General features: G+C 42.6%; 1 protein-coding gene across 7 annotated transcripts in view; it reads right to left on the reverse strand.

Annotated features, from left to right (window-relative positions):
* Positions 1-15,766, reverse strand: part of SIDT1 (SID1 transmembrane family member 1) — an 86,795-nt gene that overhangs the window by 7,050 nt on the left and 63,979 nt on the right. For 5 of the 7 annotated variants that reach the window (XM_037745440.1, XM_017547749.2, XM_037745441.1 and 2 more), the window contains 8 exons: positions 13,587-13,660; positions 12,483-12,606; positions 12,183-12,300; positions 9,353-9,489; positions 8,613-8,721; positions 6,203-6,217; positions 4,949-5,025; positions 2,907-2,953 (listed from right to left, as the gene is read on the reverse strand). In XM_037745440.1, coding sequence (XP_037601368.1) covers positions 2,907-2,953; positions 4,949-5,025; positions 6,203-6,217; positions 8,613-8,721; positions 9,353-9,489; positions 12,183-12,300; positions 12,483-12,606; positions 13,587-13,660 — 701 coding nt within the window. The remainder of the gene's footprint in view (positions 1-2,906; positions 2,954-4,948; positions 5,026-6,202; positions 6,218-8,612; positions 8,722-9,352; positions 9,490-12,182; positions 12,301-12,482; positions 12,607-13,586; positions 13,661-15,766) is intronic. The other 2 variants (XM_017547750.2, XM_017547752.1) reach the window with 1 other exon arrangement.

The following is a 15,766-nucleotide window of genomic DNA, read 5'->3' on the forward strand; positions in this document are numbered from 1 at the left end:
GAATACACATCCATATATATATATTTTTAAATCTCCATCTCTCTATCTAGTTGGGTTTCTGTCCTCCGTTTGGATTCACTGACTCATATTTTTAATTTCTAATTTTAGATCAGTGCCTCACCCTTTTATTATTGTTTTATAATATTCTAGGTTATCTGATTAGGCTAGCCTGCACTGTTCCATTTGGTAGCCACAAATGGTTATTTAAATTTACATTAATTAAAATTAAATAAAATTGAAAATCTACTTTCTCAGTCATACTGGCCACATTTCAAGTTTGTAGTATCCATGTGCCAACAGTTACTGTATTGGACCTTATGTGTGTAACATTTACATCACTCCAGGAAGTTCTACGGAACAATGCTGGGCTAGTCACCTCTGCCCCTCCTTCCTTCCGTTCATCTCTTTTTCAAAGATCTTTGGAATTTTTGCCTAACTAGGCAAATAAATTTTAGAATAAAAGCTTATTAGCTTAAATACTATTCTAACTCTAAATTTACATATTACCTTGAGAAAGAATATCTTTACAATAATCTTTCCACCCAGGACCTGAGGTCTCTCTTCATTTAGCTAAATTTTCCTTATGGCTCCCGATAAGGTATTAATTACATTTTCTCTCTCTCTCTCTCTCTCTCTCTCTCTTCTTTTGACGGAGTCTTGCTCTGTTGCCCAGGCTGGAGTGCAGTGGTGCCATCTCGGCTTACTGCCATCTCTGCCTCCCAGGTTCAAGCGATTCTCTTGAACTCAGCCTCCTGAGTAGCTGGGACTACAGGTGCCCCCCACCATGAGCGGCTAATTTTTTGTATTTTTAGTAGAGTCGGGGTTTCACCACGTTAGCCAGGATGGTCTCTATCTCCTGATGTTGTGATCCACACCTGCCTGGGCCTCCCAAAGTGCTAGATTACAGGCGTGAGCTACCATGCCCAGCAGTAATTACATTTTGTAAAGAAAGATTGTGTAGATCTCTCAAAATTTATTCCTAAGTATTTAAAGTGTAAAGCTACTATTAATGGACTCTTTTTTTTTCCATTTTGAATTTCAACTGACTTTGTTTTTGTTTTTTTTTTTTTGAGAGAGGGTCTCACCATGTTGCCAAGACTGACCTTAAACTCCTGGGCTCAAGCAATCCTCCCGCTTCAGCCTCCCAAAGTGTTTTGATTATAAGTGTGAGCCACTGCACCCCGCCTCAAATGACTTTGTTCTCTATAATAGAGAAAATTTTCTCCTCCAAGATTTTGAAATCTTTAGTATATGAAGCAGTTCTTGTATATCCTTCATTCAGATTCTCCAATTATTAGCATTTGTTACATTTGCTTTATCATTTTTCTCTCTATATATATATATTCATATGTATGTACACACATCTCTATGCCTACATATAAATACATGTGTATGTATGCACACACACCATTTTTCTTCTTCAGGACCATATGAAAGTAATTCTTTTTAAAATAACATTCATAGGAAATCATTCCACGTCTTTATGGAGCAACTGAGAAGGCGGTAGTGCACGATCAGATAATCATGGTGTATGTCTGCCATTGCACCGCCTTCATCTCTAGAGCCCCTGTTGTCCCACAGAACTGTCTATGAAGAGAGGTCATTTGCCTTGTCTTGTGAGCAAATCATGCGTTTGGTTTTGCTAACGTGAGAGACAGAGACAAGACAGGTGATTCTATGTCCCTGGGGTCATAGTCAAAGGCTGTTCATTATCAAGAAGTTGGTCCCTTTTCTCCTCCCAGTGCCCTCTCTTTCAGGGCCACCAGGACTATGCAGTCTGCTAGAAGCATGGTCAAGAAGAGACCACTGCCCAAGAATCCTCTCATCTTGACCTGCCCCAAGTAAAGGAGGAATCCTTAAAGAGTATGCATCTTATCCTGAGGCAATCCCTGGGGTGACAACATGAAAAACTTCTTCCAGAAGCACATGCCCCTGAAATAAGACTCAGATTCTCATGACTTGATTCTGGTTTCTTCTGAAGGCATGCCTCTTCATTCCTTAATGTTCACTGGGATTAGAGAATCTTTTTTTTTTTTTTTTTAAATCAAAGGCCACTGACCCCGAGGAGCTCATCAGGTAGGACCCACAAATAAAAGTAGTTAAACTTACTTATTTTTTGAGTGATCAAAAAATATTTCACTCATTCAACTGTTTAAGTTAAGAATAGGTTGCACAAAGTAATTTTGGCTAGCAAAAATATACATCTGTTGTACTGTTCTATTTTGAGCCATGTGAGGAACAAAGGGCATGGGGAAAGAGAAAGAAGAATGATGTAGGTAGAAAGAAAGAGATCTAGAGGGAAAGAAAGAAAAGAGGGACTATACACACACACACACACACACACACACACGCGCGCGCGCACACACACAGAGCAAGAAAAATTTCTACAAAAAAGAAGGCCTACTGGGTAGTCTTTATGGAAAGTTTTGCAAAATAGTTTAAAGCTATGTTGCATGTTTGCAATCATTGGCATAATTATCTATCTATCTATCCATCTATCCATCCATCTGTCCATCTATCTATCTATCTATCCATCTAGCTATCTATCACCTATCTATCCATCTAATCTATCTATCCATCTATCCATCCATCTGTCCATCTGTCTATCTCTCTATCCATCTATCTATCCATCGTATCCGCATAGATCTAACTACTTTTGATGTTTATTTTTTTGAGCAAATGAACTCAATACATCAGTGTTTTAAGAGAGGCTACAATTGGTGCATGAGAATGTCCTACTGCCTTCTTTGCAGGAAATAAAACACCTGTTTTGAGTCTCTAGAACAAGCAGTCCTACCTTCTCCTTAATTTCAGATTTCTCTGTAAAAATCACAGTCAAGGAAAGCTAAACCACAGGGTTACCAACATTAATAAAGGCAAAAACATGTTTTCATAAGACCACTTACAAGGACCAGTTAACCAGATTCCCCACAACCAGCAACACCATTCTATCCTAGAAAAGAGGAAAGAAAACATCAAATTAGAGGCTGCACACCCTACTTTTCTTTTATGCTACTGTGGTGGAAGCATCAATTATAGGAAAACAATTGCGTTGGTGAAAAAATTTTCCTATGGATCTAAGAGAGCCTTACCTATGATCTGACATTAATCGTGTACAAGGACTAAATGGCAAGGCTTCCAACTGCAAATAGACCTGACCTCATCCCTATGAAAGAAAATGTGGTCAGCAAAGCAGGACTCTGACTATTTCTCCCCAATATTTAGTGGAGCTGGCACATGGACCACTTCTTAGTGGGGAGGCTAGCGGTATGCACTGATTACTTCATAGTTAAGAGAACTCTGCCACTGGTACTGTGTAATCGAGGACTGTTTTTCTGGAGAGTACTACTTGGTAGCCGCTATTGCGACTTTCAGGCCTCAGCTGTAGGGAGTTAGTTTTGTACCCATTACTCTAGTTCTAAGGGGGTCCTGAAACTCTCAAACTCGTGTATCTACAATATACACTCATGTAGGGGAGAAGATAGGGAGAAAAGTTCCATTTTAAAGGACAATAGGCCAGACACAGTGGCTCATGCCTGCAGTCCCAACACTTTGGGAGGCTAAGGCAGGTGGATCACCTGAGATCAGGAGTTCAAGATCAGCCTGACCAACATGATGAAACCCCCTCTCTGCTAAAAATACAAAAAATTATCCACATGTGGTGGCACACACCTGTAAGCCCAGCTTCTCAAGAGGCTGAAGCCTGAGGAGCATTTGAACCTGAGAGGTGGAGATTGCAGTGAGCCAAGATTGTGCCACTGCACTCCAGCCTGGGTGACAAAGCAAGACTCTGTCTCAATCAATCAATCAATAACAATTACTCGGACAGAAATTTATTCACAGTCTGTCCCTGTTCTTTACATACTACTTAAAACTTTTAGGAGAGAGTTGGTAATAGTTTTATTTGCATAACCTCTCATCTATTTAAAACTAGCAATTCTTTATCTTTTAGGTGATCCATCCAATTTGGAGGAAATAACTTCATAGAAAAACATGAGTTCACCTATTAGAATGGCTAAAATCCCCAAACAGCGACAACACCAAATGCTGGCGAGGATGTGGAGCAACAGTAACACTCATTCATTGTTGATGGGAATGCCAAACAGCACAGCCACTTTGGAAGACAGTGTTGCAGTTTCTTACAAAACTAAACATATGATTGCCATACAATCCAGCAATAGCTCCCTTTGGTATTTACCAAAAGGAGTTGAAAATTTATGTCCACACAGAAACCTACACATGAATGTTATAGCAGCTTATTCATAATTACCCAAACTTCCAGCTTACCCCTGCTATCCTGGGGGGATTATTAGTGGTATGCACTTTCACTTCCACCAGGGTACCTCTTTGGATGGTTATTTATAGGGGTACTCTGCTCGATCCTCCCCATAGCTATGATCACTGTTCATTTATTTTTATTTTATTTTGTTTAAATTTCATTATTTTTTTTTATTTTCAGATTTTATTTTACATTCAGGGGTACATGGGCAGGATGTGCAGGTTTGTTTCATGGGTAAATGTGTGCCATGGTGGTTTGCTGCACAGATCATCCCATCATTCAGTTATCAAGCCCAGCATCCATTAGCTGTTCTTCCTGATCCTCTCCTTCCTTCCATGCCGTGCCCTGCCCAGCCCTCTAACAGGCCCCAGTGTGTGTTAGTCCCCAGCATGTGTCTGTAATGATCACTATTTAACAGTTGGATAGACATATTTTCTTCTTTATTATATACTGGCAAATAGTTTGTTTATATAAATGGGACCATGTTAGCTTGACTTTTATGAAAAAGTAAGTACCATGCTCCTTCCCCCACTAACTGGGCCTCAGCCACCCTCAGCCATCTGGCTCTCTTGATTTTCAGAGCCCTGAGTGACTGGCCCCAAGCCTGTCCCTCCCACTATTCCCCTACTTTCTGGGAGAGGGCCAAAGAACACAGGAACATGCACGTACCATATACAGAGGTCGGCTACACTGCTGGATACAGTCTGTGTAGAACACCATGGCAGCCCGCCGGAAAATTCCCATATCTGCTGATAACACAAATGCATGGTAGGAAGGCTTAGTCAGAGAAAATACAAATACTCTGAAGTATTGTTGGGCCAGAATGATGTCATCCTCACTTCATTAAAATGCATTAGAATGCTTTGCACCTAATAGGTGGGCAATAAGTATTTGCTTAGAAAAAATGACATTGTCATGGAGGGATGCCATATCCATGCATCACACAGCAGAAAGGCAAGGAAGATGGACACAAGCAGCTAGCACTCGCAAATAACATGGTGGCTGGCCGACCCTTGTTCCGTCTCCTTCAGCTAATCTTCCCTTTGTTTACAGTTTACCCTGGTGGTGTTTTCTTTATCACAGAGATGTTGTGGGTGTCCTTTATAGTAGAGATGTGAGGGCACCCACAACATCTCTCTAGAGGATGGGAAATCCTAGCTTGTAAAGGTTCAGAGGATGCTCTCTCTAGAGGATGGGAAATCCTAGCTTGTAAAGGTTCAGAGGATGCTCTCTCTAGAGGATAGGAAATCCTAGCTTGTAAAGGTTCAGAGGATGCTCTCTCTAGAGGATGGGAAATCTTAACTTATAAAGGTTTGGATCTGTATTTCTCAAGCAGTTATAATTTAGTAACAATTGAACTAAAGGATCCTAGGCTCTACTGAGCATGTTCAGAAAGTCTATCTGAACTGAAACGATCATCAAGGGAAAGTGAGTTAAGATGGGGAGAAAAAGACAGGAAAGCTTTTTAAAACACAGTTTAAAAGGATGATATGAAATGCAGTGAATGTGTGTGTTATAATGTTACATGAACAGTCAGGGTCAAAGGCGGGCTGTGTTTCTATGAGCTGTCCATGCCACAGACATTGAATGCCTGTCTGGGTCTGCCCAAAGCAAACATTTTCGAGAGTGTGGATCTCAGCTCTGTTGTGAATCCTACTCCTCCTCAAGGTTACCCCCACGTCAATTTAACCATGAGGGAGAAACCTGTCTCTGCGGCATTTCAGAAGAGGCGTGGAACAGGCTAGGGTGGGTGCAGCCACCCCTCTCTCTGGCTTCCCTCTCCCCACGGAGCTGGCCCGGCCTGCAAGAGGGTGTTCAGGGAGCAGGGCTGGCAGGACAGCCATGTGGGTCATTTTGATTTAAAAACAAAACAAAACAAAACAAAACCAATCTAGACCCCTGGAAAGGGTGGCTGAACATTACCTGTGTCAGACACATCTGAATCAGGAAGAAGCAGAGAGGAAAGGAGAAAAACAAAGAGAGATGTGTAAGAAAGTAACCAAACATGTAATCTACTGGTCATTTTGTTTTTTTCTCAAGATGGACAACTTTAATTTTGCTTTCTGATTGTAAAGGTGATGTTTACTTGTCAAAAAGAACACAGGATCTTTCTGCTTGTCTCAAACATTCAGAAGTTTTCAACTCATCGAAAAGCAAATTAAGGGTTTTCTCTCTCCCTGTCTACTTTGGTGCATCGCTTGTAATTTATCATCCAGCCTCTGTCATGAGAAATTCCTGAGGTCCTTTTCTAGAGCTCTGAGATGGGCGACACAGTAGGGATTTGGGGAAGCAGCTCTACGGTTTATGAGAGCTAATGATGAAATGTTCTTCCTCATTGCTGCTGCCTTTCCTGTGTCCATGTTTATTTTCTTGTGTAGCCTGAAGGGCCACAGAAAAAGGACATGTGATTAGAAAGCAGAGGCAGCTTATGACATGGGTAGAAAGGTTGGAGTCAGCTGAACCGTGTCCGGGAATCCAACTTCCTGCCTCTGGACTAAATTTAGACACAATCATTGTCACGACAAAACAGAAAGTTTTCTTTTGACTCTGGTACATCTGTAACCACTTCTTTTAAAAGATAAGATAATTTAGCATTGCAAAGATAAGATAATTTAGCATAAGGCAAAAGTGGTATAAATATATTAAAGCTCCCCTACGTATTAGTGGTCACTACCATTGCATATATCTGCACTCAAGTTTATTTTTCTCCAACTCTGGAAGAAATCAGAACAACGATGCTCCCAATTATTTTCCTTTTGAAAGTTTAGTTTCTGTGACTGCACTTACCTTCTGTCTGGTGGAGGAGCATGACCAGTGTGCCCTGTCAAATGTTCTACACAACTGGCTCAAGTTATGGGGGATTTGGAGGTGCGCTGGCTGTGTGTGCCAAAGGTCACTCTACTGACCACGGCAAAAGAACTAACTTTGAAAATGAACAGTTGTCCTATTTGGTCTTCTAGTTGTAAAGCCATTCATTTATGTAGAATTGCTCTTAGACCTGGGCAAGAGGGTCCCATGTTTTAGAGGCCTCGTTCCCTCATGAGTGGGGAGTCTGCAGGGCCAAGGGACTCCTCTTTTCCTTCTAGAAATTCTGAACTCTGGGGCCTCAGAAGTGTCAACCTGCCCAGAAGGCTCCAAGCCTGCTCTAGGGCCTGCATAGCCCCTTCCCTTCCCTTGTCTATCTTCCTGAGGGTAGATGGCACCACTAGGGCACACCTCTAGGGGCAGGGAATGGCCAAGTGGTGGCGATTTTTGGGGATGTGGATGAACATTGGATGTCGGGCAAGGGTGCCGCATACACACCTGTGAGACTCCTTAAGACATAACCAGAGGCAGGAAAAAGTGTTCTTCGAGGAACCAAGAATTCTAAATTTGAACCTGGACCTTCTAGGTTGCAATGAAGGTATATTTTTCCTTCCTTCTCTTCCTCCCTCCCTCCCTTCCTCCTTCTTTCCCTTCCTTCCTTCCTTCCTTCCTGCTTTCCTTCCTTCCTTTCTTCCTTTCCTTCCCTCCCTCCCTCTCTCCTTTCATGTGTTTAATAGCTTTATAATCTGCTTTATAACTCTGATGTTCTTACACATATGCTATGCAATACTATGCAGGCTTTTATTTGCACTCTTGCTCTGGGCTTTGTTAATATCAGAGGTTTTGCCTATGTTTACATATAATAATTTGCCTTGAAATAGACAAAAGGATCTATAAGTCTGACTTCCTGGTCTTAAAATGATTTTTAAAAATTTAAATGCTCTAAAACCACTTGAATCTGTTCCGATATATGATAACTGACCAATGGCAGATCGCAAGCTGATTTCTGTAAAACATTCAATGCTCTCCGATAAGTTGGAGGGGGCTCAGCAGATGTCCTGCCTCCAAGATTGGCAAATTGGTCTCAAAGTTCTAGCCCTAGAATTTGAAAATATATAATTAATTCTTGACAGCCATTTAGCATGGTTAGAGAAATACTCCCGTCAAATGGTGCGAACTGAAAAACGTTCCTCTAGGTGGAAGTACTGGCATGATACCATTCAGCAAATACGAGTGACAGTCTGGCAGACTGTAAAGTGTTTGACACCAGGGGCTGGCAGTACACCTCATCTCTGAGGTGTGGCAAACCTTAGTTTCTCAGCTGAAAATAGAACTAGTGGTAATAACTTACCGCTATCTTGTAAGGGAGAGGACGCTCTTGGAGAGAATATATGCTATTAAACATGGCATAGAATTCAGAGCATGTGTTCACGGTGACCAATGACACTTTCAGCATAAGTAAAGGCAATGTCTGCTTTTTCATTAAGGTTGATTCGTGTGTTTAGTGTAGAATTAACAGGTAACTCACCTATCTTGAAACGACCCATGTAATAGATCTGGGTGCTGAGGGCTAGCGAGGCCAGAACGTGGATTGCAGAGAAGACGACCCAGAACCACACGTCATTTTTTCCAAACACCTAGGAGTAAAGATGGAAGTTACCTTCATCTGAGGTTTTCCCTTCAAAACTCACCAAAATCATTCCTCTCTCCCGTATGCGTAAGGAGTCAAAAACAGCTGTGTGCACATTCTGTTTTTCTCCCATTCTAGAAACTCCCACGGACCTTACTGCCCAGTGAATGGGGGAAAGAAAAGTGGCTACTGGGCCAAATAAAAATGGAAAAGGGGAGAAATAGGAGAGGCAGCTGAATAGCAATGGAGAAGGGGCAACAGGTCTAAAGTGGGGGTGCATGCGCTTCCAACAACCAAAACAGCCAACACGTGTCATCCATGCATATTTAGAAGCTGGTTTCTGTTTTTTCAAGTCAGTCTCTCCAGTCAGCTTATATACCCCTATTCCACTTTCACATGACTCAAGTCCAGCTTTATATTAAAATTATCCTGTGGTCATTATACAGGTGCCTAATACATTGTTTAAAATAACCAACTAAATAACTAAGTAAAAGTGTGCCATGAGTGGGCCAATGATGAAAGTGTGTCATCAACTGAGGATCTGGGTTAATCCAAACCTGTTCAGCTAATTGTTGCTTATTTATTGGACCTCGGGGGACACTTTTTGAGAGCCAGGTGGAAGAAGGTGGGGGACGCACCACTCCAAGGACGGTGAGCATGATGACCAGAGCGAAGGAGGCGTAGGCGGAGTAGGCGCTGGCATTGATGTCGGGGTGGCGGGTCTGATAGAGCTTCAGCATGCATAGGCCGGCGATCATGTACATGAAGGAGGTGTCTGAGGACCCAAAGGAGGAGCCAGACGATCAGGATTCAGTAGGTGACAGACAGGTGATAGTTTCTAGATTTTCCTTCCGCTTCTCAGTGCCCCCTCACTTCAATCCATGGACTATTTGCTACCCTCAGACTGTGCGGAGAACTCTAACATGTCAGCCTCCTGGCACATTCTCTAGGCAGACCCCACGTACTCCACTTTTAAACCCCTCCAAGGCTGCCCTTTGGGTCACAGAGGAAAAACATCTAATAAATAAATAACTCCTCTCTCACAGAAGAAGAGTGTCTGATATGATAAACAACTATCCCCACTTGCAGGGGTAACGTGTTTTAGACACCGCTGTTCAACAACAATAACAAAAGATTTCCTAATGGTGACAGTGCAGGCAGTGTGACAATAAAATGAGTCCCAGATGGGTGTGGGAGGTTGTTCTCAGCACCCTGAAATATAACCACATTAATTACTGCACATTTATAGCTTTTTGGCCTAGTGATGGAAAATAGCTAGAAATAAAATGTAGCTTGCTGTATTTGAATTGTGGAAATGCATATAATTGTAACAATGCAATATCCCCATATTACTCAAAAACTTAGCGAAAACTTTAAATGTCTGAAAATAACAAATGTTAGTAATTATCTGGTGTATAGGAAGTCTCACACAACTATTGGGAGTGGGAATTAATGCTCTGGAGAGAAATTTGTCAGTTTTTGGTAAAAGAGAAGCTGCACAAACCAAGTAACTAACAAATTGTACTTCTAGGTATCCTAAGGAACCTCTCTTACATACATATGAAGAGGCATATATAAGGATGCTCATTGCATCATTGTCCATAATGGCAAAATATGGCAACATTTAAATGCTGTTCAATAGAGGAATTGATAAATGTGATATTTTTTTATTATGCAATATGACAACCCTTAAAATGAGTGAACTACATGTTTTTGATATAATATTGATAAATCTTGAAACTATATTCTTGAAAGAAAAAAGGCTGCAGAACACAGTAAGATAAACTACTATTAATTTGCCACAAATATAGAAAAATTACAAAAGCAAACCAGAAAAGTAAATGTCTAATCATGGTTGTTGCCTTTACGAGAGGAAGGAGGAGATTAAGTTTGAAAGTGTATCAAAACAGGACCTCAACTTTATCATAGTGTTTTATTCCTTAAAAAGTAGATCTATTGGGAGGCCAAGGCAGGCAGATCACCTAAGGTCAGGAGTTCGAGACCAGCCTGGCCAACATGGCGAAACCTCGTCTCTACTAAAAATACAAAAAATTAGCTGGGCATGGTGGTGTGCACCTGTAATCCCAGCTACCCAGGAGGCTGAGGCAGAAGAATCGCTGGAACCTGGGAGGAAGAGAATGCAGTGAGCCAAGATTGCACCACTGCACTCCAGTAAGACTCCATCTCAAAAAAAAAAAAAAAAAAATAGAGCTAAGGCATATATTTTAAAATGTTGATGTCTGTTCATTCTGAGTGGTGAATGATATTATATTCTCGTAGTTTCCTCTATTAAAAATGTTTTTGTGGTGCTCAGAGTTAACAGCCAGAAGCCAGAGCACAAACATTAAATGACCATTTAAAAAAACCCTCATCCTTGAGCATGGAGGACATTGTTACTTGCCAGACAGCATCAGCTTTTCCCTTCTTCCTTCTTAACAGCATCTCAATACTTACTCAACGTTTACCTGCTTTCAATTCAGAAATGCACACCATCCCAGCCCCTTTGCTTCAGGAAAGCTAATCCCACCTTTGGCTCCAGGGATGGGGCTGATTGATTGGTCTAAAGATAGTCCCACCTTTTCTGCTGATTGGCGAAGCAATCTGGGCCTGAGCTAACCAGCACTTAGAGAATGATTCAAGAATGGGCTCATGGGGCCAGGTGCAGTGGCTCACGCCTGTAATCCCAACTCTTTGGGAGGCATAGGTGGGCAGATCACCTGAGGTTAGGAATTCGAGACCAGCCTAACCAACATGGTGAAACTCGTTCTCTATCAAAAAATACAAAAATTAGCTGGGCGTGGTGGTGCGTGCCTGTAGTCCCAGCTACTGGGGAGCCTGAGGGGAAAGGATCACTTGAACCCCTGAGGTGGAGATTACAGTAAGCGCAGATTATGCAACTGCACTCCAGCCTGGGCAACAGAGCCAGATTCTGTCTCAAAAAAAAAAAAAAATGGGCTTATGACTATTTAAGCTATTAAGTTGTGAAGGGATGGTATCTGTGGCTTTCTCAAAAAGCAGCTTCTTGCTCTTAATTGAAGGCTCCTGGAAGCCAGCTTGCTGCCTCCTCTGGAATTGTTGGCAGGAGCTATGAAGCCCAGGCCTGCTATAGCTACTTTTGCCACCATCAGGGAAGATAGCCCTGAGGATAAAACCAAAATACAGGCTGGGTACAATCAAAGAGATCACAGAGAAATGAGGTCAGAGCCACCAGATAAATCAACCACAAACCCTTTCTACATCTGGACGTCCTATTATTCAATCCAAGCTAAATTGGGTTTTCCATAACTTTCATCGCAAAGCTGTCTAACTGCTCAATTAGGCCACACTCTGTGTGAAGGTCCTCTCTGATCACGTCAACTCACATAAAATGCCATTTGATCTTGCAGGCATGACTTTGACATTTTTGGGGAGGGTTCCAGGACAAAACTCATGATTCAAATCTGTATTGTAGATATAAGTTCTAATTACCGAATTGGAAGTTGGAATAATTAGGGCAGACATGGTAGCAGGCACTGAGCACCCCTTCCATCATCAACGCGATGCCCATAGCGTAGAAAAGACCAAAGTGTTTGGGAATCCCATACTCCTGAAAAAGGAGAAAGGGTGATCAATAGATACTAATTAGAGCCATATCCACCACCTCTTCCGGCCTCATGTAGTTTATTACACGTAACAAATCATCACACCATCAAGCCAGACGTCCCTTCCCTTTGCAGATCCTGTTTGGATCCATTAACCCTTCCTAGCATGCACTCACTCTCTCCTCACCATAGCAAAGATGTCCTTGGCTTCCAGGGCTTTCCGATGGAGGATGTCCCGGCGCAAGACTATCAGCAGGAAGAGGAAGCCCAGAAGCACATGGCCCAGATTGCTGAGAATGTTGTTGAAGGCACTACAGGGATGAGTGAGAGACCATGAGAGAGTCAAGGCCGTCAAAGGGACCCAGAGGATGCATGATGCATGAAGGAATGAGTGAACTCAGCATCAGTGTTTTCCATCAACCTTTCCATAAGGTTTCAGGATCAGAAAAGTATTAGAAATCCTCTTAACCTAGCTCCTTCATTTTATGATGCTTACATAGCCAGTGACAACAGGTGTCTGTTTTCTCTCAAGCGTGCCTGCTTGGCTTCCTAACGCCCTCCCATCCTCTCTTGTCCTGATGGCATTTGTATAGTATGAGTCCTGGGAAAGACAGCTGCTTCAAAGATGGGCAAATGTTTCAGCTACACTGTGAGACTGAGTTCTCACAGGCAGACCTATGTATGTGTTGATATTCAGCTCTCTAACTGTGAATTTCAGATAAGTGTCAACCAATCATAGCCAGCAACTTTATTTGAGGAAACGGCTGGGTCAGCTCTGGAGCAAGAAGCCAGACTTCTAACTCCCAGGCAATGCTTTTCCCATGTCACCAAGTTCTGGTGGCTAGAGCATGGCCTGGGAGGCCACAGGGCTGGGGTTGAGTCCTGACACTACTTAGCAGCTGAGGGACCTTCAGCAAGTCCTCACCTGTCTTCATCTAAAAATAGAGGTCATAGTAATGTCTATCTGATGAGGTTGTTTAGCGGATCGAATGAGACAATAGGCTGCCAGCTCATGCCTGTGAACAAATGTCACCACAGCTAGAGACCTGACATTTAAAAAAATGTCACTGCCCTCATCTCAGCAGGCTGTATGCTTAGGAATGTTTCCTGAGAACCACATGCAGAAATGAGAGGTGCATACCTGGTCTAAACTTCTTGGTTTAGTTCCTCTTTACCCTTGAATGGGGTCATTTTCCACAGTTGTTTTTAGTATTTTAAAAAACCAAAATCACAACATTAGACAGAAGGGCATCTCTAAATGCCTCATGGGCCACCAGAGGACTGGGTTTACCTCAGGACGCCCAAGGGGTGAGCACAGAGGAAGTTGTAGTAACAGATGTCCTGGTTGCCAGTGACATTTACCACCTGTAAAATCAAGAGCGAGAAGAGGAAATGTGGTTTTCCTGGGTCCTCTGAGCTCCAGCTGGAGATCACAAAGGGTGGACGGGGCTCACGGAGACGCACTGTCACTAGTTTACAATGTAACCAGCGCTCCTCTGCACAGATGGGCCATGAGCTACCTCCTTACACAGCACAGAAACTTTTTTTCAAAAAAGCTTCTGACTTGCTTTGAATGGGAATATTCTGTGTACCCCCTTATGCATCCCCAAGGTGGATTCACCCAAATGCGTTTCCTTTGTTATCATGATGAAAGGACTACGAAGGGAGGCTAACACTGGGACCTGCCTTTCAGGACTGTCACACTATTTTCTAGATGAATGCAGAGGGGATATAGAGCTGTCCCATCTCCTGGGTAAAACTGGTAAACATGAGCTAGGTAGAGACAAGGCGATGTGTGTTCAGCTTTCCCTGTTCGTAAGCATCTCTGTCAAGAAGGTTTTCAAACCACAGTCCAGGTGTGTCTTCTGACAGTCCCCCAAAGTATGCAGAGAATATTTAGATTATAAACAGGGGTGCTCAAACCTCATGAAGTCCCTGTCCTCATTACATAATAAGTGTGGCAATGGATTAAATATTATTAGACCCTTAACACACAAACATGGCCGTACATTGGAATCACTGGGGGTTTAAACACTACAGGTGCCTGGCTCCTCTCTCAGAGCTCTGATCTAATTGGCATGGTTTACACTGGGATTTGTAAAAGCTTCCTAGGTGACCTTAATGCAAGGAAAGTCTGAGCGCCACTGCATTAGAAATAACTTCAGCTCTGTGCTATTGTAAATGGACTTTCTACTGTGTAATAAATTCTAGAGAAGGCCACTGAAGTGACCTTGGCCTAGGGTTCTGTGGAGGAATGGGGATTCTTAAACTACTTTAATATTATTTTTGCTGTAAAAATTTTATATTTTCTTTTTACTGTAATCTTTTGTTAGTTTCATGAAGCATTTTTTTCTTTCTTTTTGTTTTTGAGACATGATCTCACTCCGTCACTCAGGCTGGAGCGCAGTGGCAGAATCTCGGCTCACTGCAACCTCTACCTCCCAGGCTCAAGCAATCCTCCCTCCTCAGCCTCCCGAGTAGCTGGAACTACAGGTGTGTGCCACCACACCCAGCTATTTTTTTTTGTATTTTTGGTAGAGACAGGGTTTTGCCATGTTGCCCAGGCTGGTCTTGAGCGCCTGAGCTTAGGCAGTCCACCTGCCTATGCCTCTCAAAGTTCTGAGATTACAGGCGTGAGCCACCGTGTCCAGCTATGAAGCTGTTTTTAATTTTACAGAAAATATTTACCTTCAATGGGAAGGCACAGACTAGATTAGCCATCAGGTTCCTTTGCTTTGGTCTGGAACTTTATTTACTGTACTCAATATCCTATAATGATCAGAAAGCTCAGAGTGTTATGTAACATATGCAGTTGATAGATATCATAACTGAATGAGCACAAGTTAATAATTTTAGACTGGTAGACAAAATAATACAAGAGATTGCAGCTCCCTTTGTGATAAAACAATTGGGAACTATATTGAAAGGTAAGTTAAAGATGAAGCAATGGGAGGCCAAGGCAGGTGGATAACCTGACGTCACAAGTTCGAGACCACCCTAGCCAACATGGTAAAACCCTGTCTCTACTAAAAATACAAAAAAAATTAGCTGGGCATGGTGGCACATGCCTGTAATCCTAGCTACTCTGGAGGCTGAGGCAGGAGAATTGCTTGAATCTGGGAGGTGGAGGTTGCAGTGAGCTGATATTGCGCCATTGCACTCCAGCCTGGGTGACAGAGGGAGACTCATCTTTTTTATTTATTTTTTTTTTTTGATATGGAGTCTTGCTTTGTTGCCAGGCTGGAGTGCAGTGGCACAGTCTCTGCTCACTGCAACCTCCACCTCCTGGGTTCAAGCGATTCTTCTGCCTCAGCCTGCTGAGTAGCTGGGACTACAGGTGCGTGCCAAACACCTGGCTAATTTTTGTATTTTTAGTAGAGATGGGGCTTCACCATGTTGGCCAGGATGGTCTCGATCTCTTGACCTCGTGATCCACCCGCCTCGGCCTCCCACAGCGCTGGGATTACAGGC

The sequence above is a fragment of the Cebus imitator genome, unplaced genomic scaffold (genome assembly GCF_001604975.1).
Source record: "Cebus imitator isolate Cc_AM_T3 unplaced genomic scaffold, Cebus_imitator-1.0 Scaffold201, whole genome shotgun sequence".
In the NCBI taxonomy this organism is placed as follows: Eukaryota; Metazoa; Chordata; class Mammalia; order Primates; family Cebidae; genus Cebus; species Cebus imitator.